Source organism: Urocampus carinirostris, chromosome 3 (genome assembly GCF_059441175.1).
Source record: "Urocampus carinirostris isolate Australia breed hairy pipefish chromosome 3, RoL_Ucar_1.0, whole genome shotgun sequence".
NCBI classification, from domain to species: domain Eukaryota; kingdom Metazoa; phylum Chordata; class Actinopteri; order Syngnathiformes; family Syngnathidae; genus Urocampus; species Urocampus carinirostris.
In genome coordinates this window covers 18,854,449-18,869,826 of record NC_142351.1, presented here as the reverse complement: position 1 = coordinate 18,869,826, position 15,378 = coordinate 18,854,449, and the positions used below count along the sequence as shown (strand labels likewise).

Sequence of the window (15,378 nt, the reverse complement as noted above, 5' to 3'; positions counted from 1 at the left end):
CCTGTTGTGTTGTTGTAAAAAACTCGCAAGTTTTTGGTGGTGGCCAGAAATTCTGCTCTATACACACCGAAAAGCTCCCTTTGTCAATTAGCCTCAGAGGAGCAGTGGCTACAGTCTGAGTAATGTCTAGCCAAGCACTATATATGTATTTTTTTAAAATTTATAACCAGGTGATTATATTAGCCCAAACTGTATTACGACCACAGCACCTGAAAAGGCTTGGTATTGATACCATTATTATTTGTGACATTGAGGAAAAGAAGATAACCTAGTAGACAACATCAGCCAAAAATGTGAATTTGAAAATATTTATTTAGCAGTGCATTTGCTGTAGGCAAAGTTCCCCTTTCTTACGTTATCGCTGAGCAGCATTCCAACACTACAGTAAATAAAATGAATCCAGGACCATTGGTCAGCACATCTGATAAGCCCCTTGTAAAAAAACTGAATCGATTTAGATTGTGGAACGGTGCTGTCCATATAAATAGATACCTGGACAAGAATACAGTTTGCAGAACTACATAAATCAAGACTGTTTTTTGACACCTGAGTTTTTCTTATATATTAATCCATTACATTACTTGTCTTTCTAATATAATCTACTATTAAAAGAACCCCACATAAATGAACAAAATCAATCTGCCACATGTGAGTGATATTAAATATTTACACAATACACTTTTTCAGCGCTGGTATTTCCTTCTTATGCTACGAGACATCTCATATACATAGATTGAAAATGAGCTAAGCACACTTATCAGTTGTGAACATAGCATGACATACTCAGAAGGACAGCCACGTCTCCTGCACATAGTCCACACCCCAGTGGGGCCGGCTGGGCAACATAGGCAGACATGAAGAACAGGCTAAGGAAACTGTGGGACTTCAGAACTCCTCGTGTACGTTCCTGGCGTAATCCATCAGCTTGCTGCCGGTGAAGTACTCACTGTACTTCAGGATCTCGTCCAGCTCCAGAAGGTTATTCTGGTTCTCGTCGGCCACCGCGATCATCTGCTTAGCTTCGTTCAGAGCGTTGTGTTCATTCATCGGGTCCATGTACTCCTGTTGGACACCAGAACAAAACACAAATGTGTGTATTCAGTTCTATTGAGTATTTTTAGGTGGTAAATACATGTGTGAGGTTGGCAAGAGAAAGAGCAGAAAGAACTAAACCTCCAGTTCTTCCATGGTGACTATGCCGTTGTGGTCCAAGTCCATTACGCTCTCAAATTCTTTCTTGCGCTCGCTGACCCAAGTGTCATCGATTTCCTGGCCTTGCTCGTTCTCCACAGTGCCAACGGGGAGTGAAATGAATTCTGACAAGGTCAGCTTCTGGTCGCCGTCCTGGTCTACAGCATAACATGCAGAAACCATGTAATTGGCATTTAAATTATAAACTTGGAAAAAAATGCTTCAAAAGTACCCTATTATCTGGGCTATTACGTGCGCCCCAGGACCCCAAACTGTGCAGTTATTGATCAGTTAATCAATTTCAACACTGACCACAGTTGCATAACAATAGTAGCAACAGGGATCAAACCACAGTGCAATGTTAAGATCCCCAAGCCTAACCACCAGTTTGTGAGGACATGGGTGGTTGTTCTCCAATTGTATAACATTGGATGCAGCGTAAATCGCACCCGGATCGCAGCTGGGAAAGCACCGGATACTGACAACACATCAAAAGGATTAGGTCTCATCTCATTATAGCACAATTTTTTGTCACGGTAACAGATATGTCGGAGGAATGAGACAACAAAGTGAATAAAAATCGGTATTTGAATGTTGTTTCACTTTTTCTTAGCCCAAACTAAGCAATTTAAGTGACAAACATTTTGAATATGTGCGGCCATGTGTTTACTAACATCTTTCAGGATGAACGAATTGCTACCCACAATCCCTTTCTCATAATTCAGTTCACGACCAAATTACTTCAGACAATGCTTTTTTCTTCAATTCAGAATCTCGTGCGATGTGTAAAGACTTTGCGAGTCTGCCATACAATACTGTATTTCAGTCGTCACCAACCTTTTCTGTGACAATGAATGGTGTAATGTCTGATAATATTCTCCTGCCCCGGTACAATATATACATCAACAATTTGGTACCCTGAATAAATATAGTGTATTGATGAAAAAAAAAAACAATGCACTTTGTTATATGTTGAAGTGGGGCGGCAGTGGCTCAGGAGGTAGAGCGCTCGTCTTGGGATCAAGAGATCGCAGTTCGAATCCCGGCTCCTCCGTGTTACATGTCGAAGTGTCCTTGGGTAATACACTGAACCCCTAATACCCCCAATAAGCAGGTTAGCGCCTTACATGGCTGCACGGCCGCTATTGGGGAATGTGAAGCACACTGTAAAGCGCTTTGGGAAGTCATTGACTTGAAAAGCGCTATATAAATGCAGATCATTTCATTTCAAGTGTCCTTGGGCAAGACACTGAATCCCTAATGCCCCTAATAGCAGGTAGTTGCCTTGCATGGCTGACACTGCTATCTGTTAGTGTGTAAATGGCAAAAGTGTGAAGCATATTGTAAAGCGCTTTGGGAGGTCGTCATTGAAAAGCGTTAGATAAATGCAGACCATTTACATTTACTTTCATGTGTCGTCTGTACCCCTAGTGGTAGGTTGCGGCACGCTCCGACCTTGCGATCAGGGTTCAGTTTCCGTTGCATCTAATGTTGTGCAATTGTGATCAGTGATATGTTCCAACTGATCAAGCATTGCACTGTAGTTCTGGTCCTGACATAGTCTTTTGCACCATGTACACATGAAAAATGGCACAAAAGACTTATTTTCGGGGGATGCGCCTTAGACTCCAACGTACAGAACAAAACATTTCTTGGCATACCGTTAGGTGCTTGCTAATGGGCATTACAATGGTTACGAAACAATGATGAGGATCAGCACTGAGTCAGAGACCATGGTACTCAGCCGGAAAAGGCATGCTCCCTCCGGGTTGGGGATGAGATCTTGCCCCAAGTGGAGGAATTCAAGTATCAGAGAATTCAAGTATCTTGGGGTCTTGTTCACGAGTGAGGGTAGGGTGGAACGGGAGATCGACAGACGGGTCGGTGCAGCGTCTGCCGTCATTCATTGGTGAAGAGGGAGCTGAGCCGAAAGGCAAAGCTCTCGATCTATCGGTCGATCTAAGTTGCTACCCTCACCTATGGTCATGAACTGTGGGTTATGACCGAAAGAACACCATCCCAGATCCAAGTGGCTGAAATGAGTTTCCTCCGCAGGGTGTCTGGGTTCTCCCTTAGAGATAAGGTGAGAAGCTCAGTCATCCGGGAGGGATTCTGTGTAGAGCCACTGCTCTTCTGCATCGAGAGGAGCCAGTTGAGGAGGCTCGGGCATCTGATAATGATGACTCCTAGACGCCTACCTCTGGAGGTGTTCCGGTCATGTCCCACCGGCGGGAGGCCCCGGGGGCGACCCAGGACCCACTGGAGAGACTATGTCTCTAGGTTGGCATGGGAACGCCTTGGGATCCTGTTGGATGAGCTGGAGGAGGTGGCTGGGGATAGGGACGTCTGGGCTTCCCTTTTAAGACTGCTGCCCCCGCGACCCGACCCCGGATAAGCGGACGACAATGGATGGACGGATGGATGAAACAATACAAGGACAACAGAGCATTGATGAACTGGGACCGCACCTAGGTCACGCATGATCTCCTTGACCATGTACTTGAGCATGCCTCTGCTATGCTCAGGGTGGAGGAAGGCAAGGAACTCCTGCTCATTCAGCAGCTGATCAGCAGGAGGGTTGTCAGCTTGGAACCAACGGTCCTTCAGGCTCTCCAAAACCTCCTGGGCTGGAAAGGAGAACAACACAAAAAAAGCAATGAATGTCAAATGTTTACAACATTCTGCACACAGGTATTTTAAAGTTGGATTTCTGCAATATATTGTTCCTAAAGTCTCAAAGAGTAATCAGCTCAGATCAAGGAGAATTAAAAAATTAAGAAGGTTGATTCTTCCCTTTTATACAGCTAAAATAAATAATCAAAAACAATGTGTTGCCTCTCGCCCAACTTCTTTTTTAATATATTTTTTCCTTTAAGTGTTTTACAGGTTTATCCTGGAGTACCACATCTAATCTTGGAAACAATCTTCACTACATTGTTATATAATTAAGACAATTCCAATTTAAATCTGTCAAATGTGTTGTTGCAAATACAAATTGCCCCAAACTAGATTTAAAACTCAAACTCTCAATTACAGCAAATTTAAAGCAACTTTTGACACCACCAACATATTTGGAAAGCATTGTTTATGAATAGGGCAGCACTGTGATTGAGTGGTTATCGCGTCCGCGGCACATTTCTGAACCTACTGTGTGCATGTTTTCCCCGTGCTTGCATGCATTTCCTCCACGGTTTCCTCCCACATTCCAAAAACATGCATTTCAGGTTTATTGGCCGGTTCAAATTGTCCTGAGGTATGAATGAGCGAGTGAGTTGTCTGTCTCTGTGTGCTCTGCGACTGGCCGGATGGCAACCAGTTCAGGGTGTCCCCTGCCCACGGACAGCTGAGATGGGCTCCAGCACCCCCGCGACCCTACTGAGGATAGGTGAAGCAGATAATGGATGGAGGGATGTTTATATAATGGAAAGGTATAACAAATACAAAAAAGCATGAAATGTATTCTTTCAGAGGAGCCGTTTTTCTCAGTTTTCTTGGAAGTTCGTATTTTAAAGAAACTGTTGTTTACTAAATAATGGTAAAAGCTAGAAACATACATTTTTTTCTAATAAAAGATGAAAGTTCAAGCCTTATGTTATGATTGTATAGCTACAGAACTACTTTTAGTAGGACTTCGAAAATGAATAACAATGGCAAAAATTGTCAGGCACCAACTCTTCCAGTTTGAGAAGTCCACCATTGAAGGAGTTATAAGGTAGGGCCTTTGATTATAATTCTGGGAATTTCAGTCCTATTTGACGTGTCAGTAATTATTTAGTATGATAATAAACAAGTTAAACAACATAACATTTACCTACTGTAGAGCAATTTCAAACACAACTGTCCATCATCCAGTTCCTCACTTACTTTCTTCGTCCAGTTTCAAGTCTTCGTTATTCTTGATCTTCTCTGCAGTTTCCTTTTCACTAAAACCTTTGCTTCCAAGAAACCGGATTCTGTATTCATCCCAAGTGACGTGACCTGCACATTTCATCCCCCCCAAACAGGACAATTGTGTCAAACTGGGCTGAACAAAAGCTGTAAATCGTAATGCAATTGAGTCATTTCGCATACCATCACCATCCGGATCGACGGCATGGAAGCTGTTCTTGTTCTCCTTCATAGCCTCTTGAAAATGTTCCTCTGTTTTCTCCATGATCCAGCGCTGCATCTCTTTAGCGCTTATGCTGTGATCTTTGTTGAAATCCACCCTGAGAATGTTTGGGGAAAAGAACAATTTAAAGGGGAACAAAATCTCAGTAGTCTCTACTGAATATTGGCATTTAGAACACAAAGTGCCTAAACTTAGAGGGTCTGATTCAGAGTTTTCTGTCAGTAATGGACAATACACTACGTTTTGGATCCATTATCATAATTAAAATGAGTTCAAATTAGAATCATTTTTCTGCTTTGACTCATTTTAAAAATCTCCTTTCTTTATGTCCTCCGGATTGCAATCTTCCCTCTTACAAGAGGTTCCGGTGCTCACTCCTGTGCTGCTGCCACCAACTTCCAAAACCACTCCCCTCCTCGGCTCAACGAACAAAGTAGCGTCACAACAGAGACGAAACCCCGCATATTAACCCCTTGACAAAAACATGTAAAATTTGCCGAGAATTCCAATCAAAGACGTACTTGAATGCTATTCTTGAACCGTTTGGAGAATATGGACGGTTTTGGTCTCTTTTGAAAGGTAACACTCTGAAATCTTCTCACAAGTGCTACTAAAATTGAGTAATCCAAGTTGCAACTCATAAAAATAAAAGGTTTTTATTCTTCCCTGGATTTGTTTTTGCAATCACATGCTGCAGAAGAATATAGTATAGGCATCTCAGCTGTAAAACAGCTGGAACAACAGCATGAAGTCTACCAGGTCCCAGGTCAAATTTGATCAAAATCTGAAAAAAATAACATTGGATTTTACTAAATCTTTTAAAGGTATGTCAAAGAGTTTCTAAAAAGAGACATTTTCGAGACTACCACATTGCAAACGTGTATTTTACTTACCCCAATTTTAGACATTGTGAAAGAATTGTTAATGTTTGACTTATTTTCCTAGAAGTCAATCACTGTTTGTGTCACTTGTGCATGGTAATCGCACGCAATAATGAATCCCGTGTTTCGTTCCGCACATTTATTTTTGGCTTTGCTTTGAATACACTCGTACATCCAGCGGGTATTTATGTTGGAAATTTCATTGGCTAACCAATGTGTCAATCATCATTTTAATCAGTCACTCCTGTTGTAAGATTTTTAAAGCCAAAGTAGGATATGGTCCACTTCATAGGCTATTGCAGGCTAAGGGCCGTGGAAAAAAAAGCTTGCAATTGGTCGAGATTGGTGTCAATCAAAAGGTCATAGGCTAACGACTTGAAATAATCAAAAGTGGGTGAGATGACAAAAACAGCATGCAAGTAAGCACACTACGGCTTGCAGAAGTTGGCAAGAGTAGGATATAAATCCTACGAGGATATTATAAGACTATATTTATAGCCTAGTTAGAAGTAATGAATTACTAATTTTATTGTTATTGTCGAGATAGTTTGGGGAAAAATTCTTCCATAGAGCAGCTTGATCGCAAAGTGAAAAGAGAGTGGTACATTGGCCTTAATCATCTAAACAACACATTGTATTGTAAAGGTTGTACCCTTTATCGTAGAGATTGTTTACTGTGTACAAACATGTAATCTTGTATCGCAAACTCTGTGGTCGCTTATAACCATCTATTGAAGATAATATGTCAAAAGTAAATTGCAATTACGATATTCCTATGTGTATATCGCGCACCCTTTTGTTTGATTTGAAACTGACATAATTTTTTTTTTTTTTTCTCAGCTCAAACTTTGTGGCTGGATGCAATTGGAATCGACTCCGGGGCACAATGGTGAGAACACCAAATTGTAACCGCCGGACCAGTGGTATGGATGACATAAGGCAGTAGTTTTTTTTGTAATTTCAGTATCACTATAATTTTAGTGGCAATAACTTTTATTCTATACTAAGCAGTTCAAGTGACAAATGTATTGTCATTGTAACATGTGAAATGCTCAGCGAAATTAACATTCACCTCTGGCATCGACTTAAGACTTGGTGTGATAAGAAGATAAAAGCCAATACTTTTTTGTAAGTCATTAACACCGCTGTTGATCCAGTGGAAGAAGTTCATTCTTTCACCGCTGCAACCCGGGTTCAAATCCCGTTAGACTTTATGGTTTGCAATACAGACGCTGCCCTACTTACGAACAAGAACGGAAGAAGGTTCTGGACGATCGTACGTAAGTTGAATTTGTTCGTAAGTTGCTTCAGTGCTATATTTTGTATATTTATATACCGTAAATTCCGGACTATAAGCCGCTACTTTTTTCCCAAACTTTCAACCCTGCGGCTTATTCAGTGATGCGGCCAATTTATGTAATTTTTCTTACGGCCGCCAGCAGCGCTCGAGTACAAAAGGTAAGATTTAGACCGGTGGAATATATGCGCCGAGGAAGACTGCAACTTCTTAGCTTGTGCACAAATTAAATTAGCACAGACATATCCTCATCATGCAAATTGCAAAAAGAAAGGCACATGACGCAACTTTCAAGCAAAAAGCAATCGACTAGTCCGATAAAGAAGGAGCGAGCGTGTTGCCAGCGCGTTTTTGAATAAGGGAGCGTGGGACGACGTCTATATGACAAAGTCTCTTTCCCAAACTGAAGGAAGACGACTTTGATGACGTCAGTTATAAGGAGGAAGATGAGGATGGTTTACCGTGGTTTCTACATGTACGGTAGTTTTTTTTTAACAGACCCGTTTACTGCGTCGCGAGCGTGTTTCTAGAGGCGTTTTGCTACCCTTCACAGGCACGATTTGGGATGAAAGTTATAATATTATTATTAAAGCTTTGAAAACTATCTCGGTGTACAGTCTTTCTTTGTAAATATGTGTAACCATGTAAAATATGTATTTGCAACTGTATATTTTGGTAATGTATTTATTTTAGAAACTTATTCTGATATGTTTTGCAAGAGCAAATGAGAAAGAAGGGTCGGGGCAAACGCGGGCTGACGGGAAGTGGAGTAAAGGTGAGACGTGTTTGTGGACGCGGCCGACAATAGTGGATATATATTTTCCCACCCTTACCTTTGGAAATATACACTTTTTTCCTTGGATTACTTTCAACGGGCACCCGGAATCTGCAGGTTTGCATTAAGCCTTAAGTACCGGTATCTCCTCCTTGACTCCTTGTGATTAATAAACAAGACTTGCCTTGACTATAAAGTTAAGTTAAACTTACTTTTGGAAGATTGACTTCAAGAGTTAGGCGACTTCCTCATCCGTGGTAGAAAGTGGACGAAAAAAAAGTGATCTAATCATTTTCTCAACCACATCAAGCTTTCTTATTCCACTTTCATTTCAAAAGAAACGGCTCACCTCTTATTTTCACTTTACACCAACCATATTGAATGGATGCACGAGATATTGAACAAAAAAAATGTCAAAGTTCTTAGCGCGCTACAGATACAGTACACGTAGTATATTTACACACAAACTAGGAAGTAGAAGCCTGATTTCTTCTTCGGGGTGGATGCTGGGTGACCTCTCACAGCGCCACATGCCTGTAGCAGCGGAAAGAAGTACTACAGTACAGTCTTGTACTCCGAAAGAGGTGCACACAATACAGAATCTAACCTACAGCAATGTCAGGATATTTTTCAACATACCGAAAAAAATTATCGGAACTACCGTTTTTCCTAAGTCCAATGGTCGTAAGTATGAGAGCATCTGCAATGCGGTAAAGCCTTGTGCACTAAGTGCACCCAAACTTTAAAATTTTATTTAGGTAAGAAAATGTGCGTTATACACAAATACATATGGTAAAATGTTTATCAAAAAGTAAAGTCTTACTTGGAGAAGATGTCAATAAGCTTCTTCCTGTTTCTCCTGGGCTCTGAGTCCTCGTCAAACTCCTCCAAGTCTTTGCCCAAGAAGACCTCCTGGTGGAAGTCCTTGTTGAGGTGACCATCCAACTCCATCTTCAGGCCGTTTAGGTGGTCTGGTGGAAGAATCTCATTTTCGTCCTTGTTGGCCACACTTTTGTCCTTAAGGGCAGACATGTTGGCAGCCGGTCGAGCCCTCACTTGGGCAGCGAGCAGGAGGAAACCCAAAACAACACACACGGCCCGCAGGTTTTTCCAGTAAAGTCGTCTTCTTGCAGCCATGATTTCCTATAAAAAGGTGAGTGTTATGTCACATGTCAAGTTGTTTATTTATGTTGCTTTTGTAATCTGCAAAGCTTTTTTTTTCAATCCCCATATGCTTAAATGCTCAGTTTCAGTAACAACAAATATTTCAGTTAAGACATCCACAACATTTTACAACAATACATGGCAATACCGTAGTTGGTGAATAATAAATCCTGAGTAATAATTTTTGTACCAAATTTTTCAGACTATACGGCGTGCTCAAAAGCCCAAATTGGCCAGAAGTTTGAACGTGTGCCTTATAACCCGATGCGCTTTACCGCAGAATACGTCGGATAAAATCGGAAACGCATACAGTATTTATAGGTGTGTGTTACTACAAGAGGTTTTATGGTATACTTCTTGAGCAAAGACTGTGCAATTTATTACCATCTCTGGCCCAAATCGCAATACATTATATGCAACAGGATTCGAACGCAACATGGTTGCCACTAGATCAGTAATGGCACAGATGACATACAAAAATGTATATCATCTTGTATTTTACTCACAGTGCCAGAAACACCGATTTGCACATTGCATTCTGTTAGTTTCTCCACTTCTTCACTTAAGTGTCAATAAAATTGCGAAAGACAGAAACAGAAAGCCTTTCAACAAAATACTATATAAGCCGTTTTACGTACGTATACATATTAAACTGAGAAGTTATTGACGCACAGGTAAAGAAGAGAGAATTATTACCAAGATGAATGCACTACACAAATTAGTGCTTCAGGTACCGTGAGTAAGAATAGTGATAATGAGATAAGCTCTAATGCCTTTTCATGTCATCTAGGGGTCTAGTGGTAAAGTGTTGGCGCCCTCACTCTTGCGCTCCGGGTTTAATTTCCGTTGCAAACATTAGTTGGCGATTCTAATCAGCAATAGTTATCAAGTTAATAATCATTACAGTAACATTTGTATCTAAAGGGCCCAGCTGTAACACTGTAACCTTCTATAGTCTCAATTTCATGCGCCCTAAAGTATGGTGCGCCTCTGTGTAAGAAAATATATTACAAAAAAAAACATTAATGAGGGGGTGCATCTCAAAATCCCGTGACTGGAAAATACACTACTTGTTTCTTTTTTAACTAGCACTGACGACGGATAGGTGGCATGGAAGGTGAGTGGTTAGCGCGTCTGGGGCAGTTATGAGGTCATGGGTTCAAATCCAGCTACCAGTCTTCCTGTACACAGTTTGCATGTTCTCCCCGATCTTATGCGAGTTTCCTACAGAGACTCCAGTTCCAAAAACATGCATCTCAAGTCAATTGGCAGGTCCAAATTCTCCCTGGGTGTGAATGAGAGAGTGAGTTGTCTGTCTCCGTGTGCTGCGACTGGCTGGCAACCAGTTCAGGGTGTCCCCTGCCCGCTGCCTGAAGACAACTGAGATGGGCTCCAGGACCCCCGCGACCCTACTGAGGATAAGCGGTGACAGAAATCATCTTAACACTTAGGACTAGCCCCGCGATTTCGACCAGGATGGGCTCCAGCACTTTCATTAAGAAAAGCGGTTGTAAAATAAATGAATGCATGTATGACAGGGACTTGAATGTCAGAATACTATTCCGATACCTAGGATAAACATTGCCAAGTCTCGACCCCTCCGTATTATATAGCTAACGGATCACAAGAAAAATCCGTAGTTTTGTACAAAATTATTTGACTTTTTAGGGTTATTGAAGCACACGTGCCTGGAAAAAAAACAAGAGACGACTGCATGATGAAATCCTCTTTCAAACAAGTCAGAACATTTGAAAATTCAATAAACGCCAAGATAAACGCTGTTGTTGATATTTCCAACATGATCATACCCACTTGTAAAAAAATCTCCATGACGAAGTACGAAGTCGTAGGTCGCGCAGAGAGGCGAGCGGCGTTTGCCAAGCTGCTGATGCTAAAGCTACGTCTCTTCCGCAGCAGTGCTAGCAAAGCCAAGTTTTGCTTCCTGTAGACGTGGCTTCGACGCGTCGCTGTCCACGGTGGGGATTGCTCCAGGAAAATAAATAAAATCGGGGACAAAGTCTACACACACTCGCCGCGAAGAAATACGTCACAGTCCCTACCTGGCTCAGAAGGGATGTTGTCAACTTCTAAATCAGTTACACAGGAAATGACGAACACCGGAAGTGATATACTGTCATGTACAAATGCATTTATGATGGGAATTACGGCTGTTTTTAGAAGACCGGCTCTTTCGGCTCGAATCACAAAAGAGAGCTGTCCTTTTCAAGTCCCGAACGGCTCTTCAAATTTTGTTGTTGCTTTCATCCAGGCATGTCACACTCAGTTTAGCTCGGGGATCCAGACTTTATGTTCTCAGGTGGGCTGGATCAGTTAAAGAATATAAAACCAAATATTTAGAGTTGTTTTTCCACTACTATGCTGTTTCATTAAACTTGTCACGGGTGATATGGGATTTGTTCTACGCAACACATTTACCCACTCTCATAATTACTGATGTGATTCACCTGTGCCAGCTCCTTTGGCGCCAACTGCCTCGGCCTTTGATTGGGTCCCTGTCCCTATCTAAACCCACTCCTTTCTGTCCCCGTTTGTCAGTCCGTCTGCGAACCTCAGTTAACACTAGGCAAGCCTTTTTCAACCCCGACTCCCACCTGTTTTTTGCTCCTGTGTGTCCCCCGGCTTCGACCCGTTTTTGATACTGACCCCCTACTCTCCCGTTCCGGCTTTTGACCTCTTTTTATACCTGACCATGTCTACTCTCCTTTCCTGGCTTACGAGCTCAGGAGGTAGAGCGCTCGTCTTGAGATCAAGAGATCGCAGGTTCGAATCCCGGCTCCTCCGTGTAATATGTCAAAGTGTCCTTGGGCATGACACTGAATCCCTAATGCCCCCAATAAGCAGGTCGGCGCCTTGTATGGCTGCATGGCCGCTAGTGGTGTGTGAGTGTGTGTGTGAATGAGTAAGTGTGAAGCACATGGTAAAGCGCTTTGGGAGGTCTTAATTGACTTGAAAAGCGCTATAGAAATGAAGACCATTTACCATTTATCATTTACGACTCGCTTCCCGACACTGACCACGTTTTTGCTTTCCTGTCCCGGCTACTGACCCGTTTTCACGTTCCCGACACCGCCATCACTCGACACAGAAGATCCACTTCTGCGTTCTGAGCGACCTGCTTCCCGTGTCCAGCAATCACCGGATCGTGGGCCAAACCCTTTCTCTCTCTTCCAATAAACTTGTGAGAAACGCAATGCAAGTGGGTCCACAAGCAATGGAAAATTGATTTTCCTGTTTGACGTTGAATGTGTTAACAGTTGAGTAAATCCAGCTTCACATCTGAACCAACTCACCACAAATATCACAAATGTAAACAATCTCAAGTGGGTGCTATGAATAAAAATATCCTTGCCTCATTGTTATACTTCTTTGAAACAAAAAAAAGGGAGTTTTAGCAGTGAACTGCACATAACATCTGATCAAAATACGAGGCTGGTCCTACTGAAGCTGAAAATATACTGTATATTATAAATCAAGAAACCAAAAAAAGAATAAAAATAAATGCAAATAGGGAGGAGAAAAGGAGATAAATACAAAAAAGGAAGAGTTTTGGAGGTCCCTTTAATCCAGGTGTTCAAACTCATTTTAACTCGGGGGCCATACGATAGAACAAACATTCTGTCGGGGGCCGGACTAGTAGATTAAAGAGAAAGAAAAAGAGAGATGAAGTAATAAGAGAAAGAGGGAGGGAAAAGGAGAGAGGGCGGGACAAAGAAAGAGAAAGACAGAGATGGAGAGAGCATGAGAAAAAAAAGAGATAAAAAGAGAAGTTGTAAGAGAGGGGGAAAGAAAGGGAGAGGAAGAAAAAGATCCAAAGAGAAATAGAACGACAGGAGGAGAGAAAAGAGAAATGAAAGCGCGAAGGATAGGAAGAGAGAAAAAGAAAAGAGAGAAAAGAAAAAAGGAAGTTAGAGCAAAAGAAGTTAAAAAGACACAGAGAGAGAAAGAGATAAAGAGGAACAAAGGAAGAGAAAAAGAGAGACACAGAGAGTGAAAGAGACAGAGACAGAGAGTGGGAGAAAAGGGGTGGAAACGAGAGAGACAGAGAGAGACAGATAGATAGATAGATAGAGAGAGAGAGAGAGATAGAGAGAGAGAGAGAGAGAGAGAGAGAGAGAGAGAGAGAGAGAGAGAGAGAGAGAGAGAGAGAGAGAGAGAGAGAGGAAAAGAAATACAACTACAGTGTCTTTGTTCGAGGCACCTGGATTGGCAACATCAAGTTGACATATTTCAACCTGCAGCTCGTTTTTCTCTTGCGCTTCTTTGAGTGTTGTCTCGCGGGCCGGATTCAATCCCTTACCGGGCCTGATCTGGTCCTTTGGGCCGCCTGTTTGAGACCCGTGCTTTAATCAGTATATTACCGATAATAATGTAACGTGACCCGAAAACGTTGATAAACAAAGTTGTGTCTTCACGATGTCACCAGTCACACGTCATGCCACATATCATTGGACAGCTCAAACCTTTCAAAATATACTCATCACAGAAACATCACCATCAGTCTGAAACAAGCTACCTGAAAATGATAAAAACGGGAAAAATCACACAAAAGTTCTCGGAACTTTTACTCATGAGCAATGTTCCCTGTAATTTTCCACGGGTCTGAGCGTTCACACAAAGTTGGCAACACTTGAAACAACAGTGAGCAACGGAAATCCCAAGTGTGGCAACTAAATCATTATCAAACATGTCCAAAACTTGACATCAAGTTACATTTTGCTGAGTTTCCGGCAATGCAAAAAAAAATTTCACTTTTGAATGAATTGACTCATGTATTATTGCAAAGGTTTTACGGCCTACAAACGTCGTTTGTTCTTACAATTCTTTCACAACATATCCATTTCTTTTTTTTTCCTGCTATCTTTTGATGCATAATACTAACATTTTGGGGGCTTATTTAGTCGGTTGCAAGTTACAGAACTGTATTTAATAACATGTTTGAGTGGAAGTACAATGTTGGCAACAAGATTCACTTGATATAATTGGAAATTATTTGAATGCAACACAAACTTTATCTTCTTTTTCCCTGTTTTTTTTTTTCAATTTTTTTGATGCCTTTAAAAAAATCTCATTATGTTTATTTTTTCCTAGCTGTTATTTTTTTCTTTTTGTTCTCTTTTTTACTTTTTTTCCCTTTGTTTCTTTCTTTTCTGGCTTTTTTTCTGAATTTTTCTTCCTTTTTTCTCTTCCTTTTGTTTCTTTTTTTCTCAGCTTTTCACTAGTTTTTCATTTTGGTATTTTTTTCTTTTTGTTGTATTTCCCCCCTTCCTTTAAGTCATTTTGTGCACAATTTTACATAATAGTTGGTCGTGTAGGGATTAAAGAAGCAAAAACAACCTTAAGAGCCGTTTGGGACCCGAAAGAGCCGGTTCTCTTTGGTGAGCCGAGCCAAAGAAGCGGGTTCTCGAAAAACTCTACTGACTTCACTTTTCAACTTTGTTCGACATTGACTTCAAAATACCGCATTTAGAAAACAGCGTCAGGGGAACCTGTGTATTTTTACCTTCATGCACTATAACTTTGACTTAATTCGCCTCTTAATCAGCAATCTTGAGCCCTGATTTTTGTGCGCTGGCTAGATTTTCTTGTGCGCTGAGAATGTGCAGGCAGTGCACATTCTCAGCGAGTAAAAGTCCAGTGAATCCAACCGTGTAAAATATTTACTCCAAAACATGAAACAATGCCAACAGATAGAAAAAGAAATCCACCTAAAAGCATTCCTGCAATGTTTGGCGATATTTGTTGTAATCCATCTGTTTGGTTCAATTACTCCCCTTTAGAAATAATCAGATTTGTCTGATTATTTTCAATACTTCTGTTCGCCTCTGACATTTGATTGACACCGCTCTTGGCCAGTTGCAAGCGTTTTTTCACGATGCTTGGCCTGTAACTGTCAAGACCAGAACAAAGACCCACTTGCGATGCGTTTCTCACAAGTTTT

The 15,378-nt window shown here is 41.4% G+C and overlaps 1 protein-coding gene across 1 annotated transcript; it reads right to left on the bottom strand.

Annotated features, from left to right (window-relative positions):
• Positions 1-294: 294 nt before the first annotated feature.
• sdf4 (stromal cell derived factor 4) lies at positions 295-11,577 on the bottom strand. The gene is made up of 7 exons (XM_088330929.1): positions 11,232-11,577; positions 9,079-9,398; positions 5,263-5,399; positions 5,056-5,169; positions 3,660-3,818; positions 1,174-1,349; positions 295-1,062 (listed from the first exon to the last, which is right to left on the bottom strand). Exons 1-7 carry the CDS (start codon positions 11,247-11,249, stop codon positions 886-888), a joined length of 1,101 nt encoding a protein of 366 aa, XP_088187055.1. The 5' UTR covers positions 11,250-11,577; the 3' UTR covers positions 295-885.
• Between the last annotated feature and the right edge of the window lie 3,801 nt (positions 11,578-15,378).

Bases quoted from the DNA above. Each gene is read 5' to 3' on its own strand.
- sdf4 (XM_088330929.1), bottom strand. The intron at 5,400-9,078 runs GTAAGACTTTAC...AAACATTCTCAG, and splicing joins CTTATTGACATCTTCTCCAA to GGTGGATTTCAACAAAGATC. The intron at 1,063-1,173 runs GTTTAGTTCTTT...GGTGTCCAACAG, and splicing joins TCACCATGGAAGAACTGGAG to GAGTACATGGACCCGATGAA.